This window comes from Arachis ipaensis, chromosome B05, assembly GCF_000816755.2.
Source record: "Arachis ipaensis cultivar K30076 chromosome B05, Araip1.1, whole genome shotgun sequence".
Taxonomy (NCBI): domain Eukaryota; kingdom Viridiplantae; phylum Streptophyta; class Magnoliopsida; order Fabales; family Fabaceae; genus Arachis; species Arachis ipaensis.
The window spans coordinates 139,595,560-139,600,382 of NC_029789.2; the positions used below are offsets into that span (position 1 = coordinate 139,595,560).

The 4,823-nt window shown below is 33.0% G+C and overlaps 1 protein-coding gene across 1 annotated transcript in view; it reads right to left on the reverse strand.

Annotated features, from left to right (window-relative positions):
- The window catches only part of LOC107644451 (profilin-4), a 3,459-nt gene extending 1,309 nt beyond the window's left edge, over positions 1 to 2,150 (reverse strand). Inside the window, exons 1-2 of the mRNA XM_016348312.2 lie at positions 1,748 to 2,150; positions 920 to 1,057 (exon numbers count right to left, since the gene is read on the reverse strand). Coding sequence (XP_016203798.1) covers positions 920 to 1,057; positions 1,748 to 1,876 — 267 coding nt within the window. The 5' untranslated portion in view covers positions 1,877 to 2,150. The remainder of the gene's footprint in view (positions 1 to 919; positions 1,058 to 1,747) is intronic.

Genomic DNA, 4,823 nt, shown 5'->3' on the forward strand with positions numbered 1-4,823 from the left:
TTTGGATTTGAATAATGTCTTTTCCCTTGAAAACAAACACACTGTCGAGGGAAAGAAAATTTTTTTCCAACCTGCCCCATCATAAATAACTGTGCAAGGGTTCACAGATCATGCACATGCACAATAGTAAATTTGTTTCTTTCTCTTCAAACACTATTCTTACGCTCTTCAAAAGAAAAGAGATGGTTCATCAAATTCACAACTTAAAACTGATGAGAGGTTACCGGCTGTCTTTGATAACACTAAAGATAGAAGCAGACATTGAGTTAGTTTGTCTTTATTTAACTTTGTATTTGCCATGAGTACTTTTGATAGAAGTAACAATACCTCTACTTTTGTTAAAACTTAAAACTGCATTGAGAACCATGTTTTATTTTGTACTTTCTGGTGTGAAAGAGTTGTAAACCATCAAGACAGTACTTTACATCTTTTGTTTTCGTTCACAAGTAAATAATACTTCTTGTAAAATGAACTCAACTTTAAAGTAAAATCTTGATTAAAGGAGGACATTAGAATCAAACCATAAACAGATTATTGAGGAGAAAATGCATCCTTATTTCAGAGATAAAAGCAATGTACCACAAGTTTGGAAATTCTACTTAGTGCTTCGGAGGAAAGGAGAAAACAAACGGTCATTTAATTTCGTGAAATCACAAAAAAGCAAAACTCTCAACAGAGCAGCCCGCAATTATCAGGCTTTAAAACATTAAACACTTAAGCATGGTTCTTAAGAATGCAGCTAACTTTACTGCTTTACTGATTCTTATAATTTCCCCAACCGGATTACCTTTAGAGAACAAAATAAGTTGGATTATGCGGATAAAAAACAGTGAGTTCTACTGTAAATATGTAACAAGTATACAAGCATCATCATATGCATGTTGATAACATAGCTTGCAGTGTGATATAACAAAATTACCTTCTTCCCACGGATGACAGCTCCAGGCTCTCCCTGAATTACCATGTATTTTACGCCCGCAATGTGTAAACCAGTAGGAGCAAGATGACCGGGCTCATCAAAATCCTTCATGATATCAGTAACCTCCTGAGGCTTAATCTGAAAACAAGTATTAAATTGTAAGCATATCAGTAACATGAAAAGCATATCTCACCTATTACAACACCAAATATAGTAGCATCACTAGCATATCTATATCTATGTTAAATACATTTCAGCAAAATTATTTTATCATAATCATCAGTTGCAAGAATCATCATCGTCCTCGAATCAACATACATTTCACAAATAGCACGAACAGAAAACTTAGTTGTCCGCATTGTGTGACGGAATCACCACTTTTTAGGCATGGTGCGTCAACAAATCATTTCACAAATGAGTATAGCTCAGCATTTTCTTGGGACTATCGCTATGCAATGTAACAAAGCACGAACACAATGGCAAATGGAATTAGGAAAATTAAAACAATGAATCAAAGATCAAAATCCAGATCGAATTGAATGAAAAAGCGATTTCTATGGATGAGCCACGTGGCGTAACGGAAGATCGATGGATCCCGCGCAACGTAACCGCATCGCAACGATGGATCGGAGGATTCTGGATCGACGCGATCGGATCTGCAGAAGCTCGAACACGAAGCGGAAAAAAAAACGCACACATAAAGGCAATAATTGCATGCATGCATGCAAGCTCGTATTGTATCTACGATAATTTGATTCAGATTCAGAATTCAGATCGAGATCGAAACGTAATCGAAATCGGAGTGATATGGAAGGTAGGTATAAATACCTGAGGGAAGGAAGAGCTTTGAGCCCAGACGGAGCCGTCGTGGCCGATGATGGCGGCGGCGGTGAGATGTTGGCCGGAGCCGTCAATGTCGCACATCAAGTGCTCATCCACGTAAGTTTGCCACGACATTTTCTTCTTCTACTTTTTCTTTTCCCTCTCTTGCTTTGGTTCGCTTCTGGTGTTGTGTGTGTGAGAGAGAGTGTGATGTAGCGGAAAATGAAGGAAAGTGTTGTTTTTGAAAAAATATTAAATATATATAAAGAAAGAGTTGAAGAAGGGCTTGGATTGAATTGAGAGGGTGTGAAGTGATTGCGATGATGAGCGTAAGTTTTGGTTCCATTAATTCCTGCCATTCAAGTTTCAACCATCCTTCCCTTCATTTTAGGCACCCCTAATCTACTCTTCCTTTCCTCTATTCTCCATGTGCTCTAATTCCATCCACATTTTATTTTTAATACCTCTTGTTTTTTCTTTATCTTCTATTCACATATTTATTATTGTATCGTCAATTTCTCATTCTAATTTATACATATATGTTATGTACATGTGCCACCTACAACAAAAATGTTACTATACTGCCAAGTACTTGTAGTCACTGATAACCGGGGATTTCAGACATTTATACTTCCTCATATCATAATTTCAATTAATCACTCCATAACCATTAAGATGAAATGTTTCATTAATGTTATAGGAAATATTTCAAGTGTATCGAGAGTATCGTTACTCCAGTTGTTTTAACCATTGATCTGAATTATAAAAAATATATATATAATATATATTAATAAGATCAAAGGTTAAAATTTATTGAAATAGTGATGTTTTAATATACTTAAATGTTTTCCGTAAATATAACTCTACATTTCGTTATATAAAAATAAAAAGATAAAAAGATTTGTCTTTAATACAGAATATTTGTATAACTTTTTCTGTACATCTCTTGAATATTTTTTTATAGTATAAGAGACAAATCTTTTATTTTTAATTTTCTCACTTCATATCAATCAATTTTAATACCAAAATATAAGATATAGAAAATAGATGTATACAAAAATAATAATATAACATTTCTCTTTTTTGTTTTATACCATAAAAAATTGTAAAGCATCACTCATTGAAATATTTTACTCTCTTAATAAGTCAATATATATCATGTATCGTATAATTCTAAATTTCTAACTTCTAACCATGTACATATTTTTTCACAAGTTTCTCTTTTTCTGTTTTCCTTTTATTTAGGGTCTGACTGAGTTAAGCCCAAATTATTATATGGACTACCTGCTACTATTTTTCACAAGTCCTTTAGCTATTTGAGCCTTTAACTGTATACACATACATCTTACGGATTTTTTCTCTTGCACAACACAATAAGGGTACCAAAACTGCATTGCAATATGAAAAAAAAAAAAAAAATCTCTCTACACAAAACGAAAAAAAGTTCTAACTGTTACAGAAGGTTTATTTAGTGGCTGAGTTTGAGTATCCTTCCATTTCACATCATGATCGGGAGTTTTGGCAACATACATTTTGAAAAGAATCCACTGGTCCAATGAGAAATTTTGACAATATGTACAATGAATTGTTATTTAACCCAATAGAAATAAATAATAAATTCAAAAATTCTCATTCAATTATTTTACATCAAATTTTAATTTTTAAATTCTCCAATTTTAAATTTTAATTTTTTTAAAAAAATAACCATCTGAAATCATAATTTACTAAAGCATTTTACTCTAATACTCTCTTCTTTTTCAACCGGCGGCCACCCCACCTTCATCAATAATCATTCCATTTCACCGTCCCTACTTAACTTGCTATACGCCACTCACCCTTAGTAAAAATAACCATCTACTTATGGATAAAAATAATCATCCGCATACCTAATGAATTGAACATCTAATATATTTTAATTATATATAACTAAACCCAATCCAATCAAAATAATCATCTATATAAAAATTAAAATAATAATCTGTATACCTACTAAAATGATCATCCTAAATTGACCATTAAAATAGAAGAAAAAGATGAATAACCAGAAGAAATAACTATTGTGGTGAAACATAGTTTTGAAGGACTAGGCATGACGAAAGCGGCAATGTTGTAAAGTATATGACTCAAATATGAAAGAAGTTAACCATGTTTGGATCCGAAAAAGAAGAGTATGGTGGTATCATCGGTGAGAAGATGTTTGAAGGAATGAGAGAAAACGAAGCTGGTCCGGAAGAGAGGCGTGCGAAAAAGTGGCAGCAACGTTAGGCTGAGCGTCGAGCTGACTGGCGAAGGTGAGGACGGTGTCGGTGGGAGGATGCGGCAGCGTCGGTATGGCCGGCGAGGAATTCAATAACGCCAGTTGAGGACCGAAGAAGATTATGGTGAGTTTTGAACGTGTATTAGAGGTTACGCTAAGATTAGAAATAACCGTATGTATTATAAATAAATTTAAATACTAATTCTAATCTTTCAAATTTTAAAATTTAAAATTAAATAATTAATTCATAATCTGATTTTTAATTATATATATTTTTTATCCATTATACACATGCTACATAATTAGTATTGTTCCCAATACTTTCTCTTTTGAAAATAGTAATAGGTTAATAGCTCATTATGCATGGTGTGATATATATGGAGGGTAATTTACGAACGAATGTTAATTAAGAAAGCAATAAAACTTAGATGATGAATTTGTTGGTGTGTTTTGTCGCAATGGATTCAGTGCCAAACTTGGTGTTAATGGTAATAATTAATAATGGTCATTGATTAAAATAATCATGATGATCATGCAAAGCAAAGCAAAAGTGCAAAACCATTGAGGGTCCACATAAAGGGAGGTGTGTTGTGGGACCACCATAGTCAAATCAACACAATCCTGATTCTTAAGGCTTGACCAATGACCAGCAAGGACCACCTTGCTCATCACATACAACCTAAGAGAGAAACAAAATAGAGTAGAAGTTAAAAATGTCTTTATGAAACAAAATTATAAAGGAAGAAAATAGAGTAGTATTTTATTTCTTTTATTTGTTTGTAGTGGTGTTAAAAAAAGTTGATATTAGTAATAAAAATCAATTCC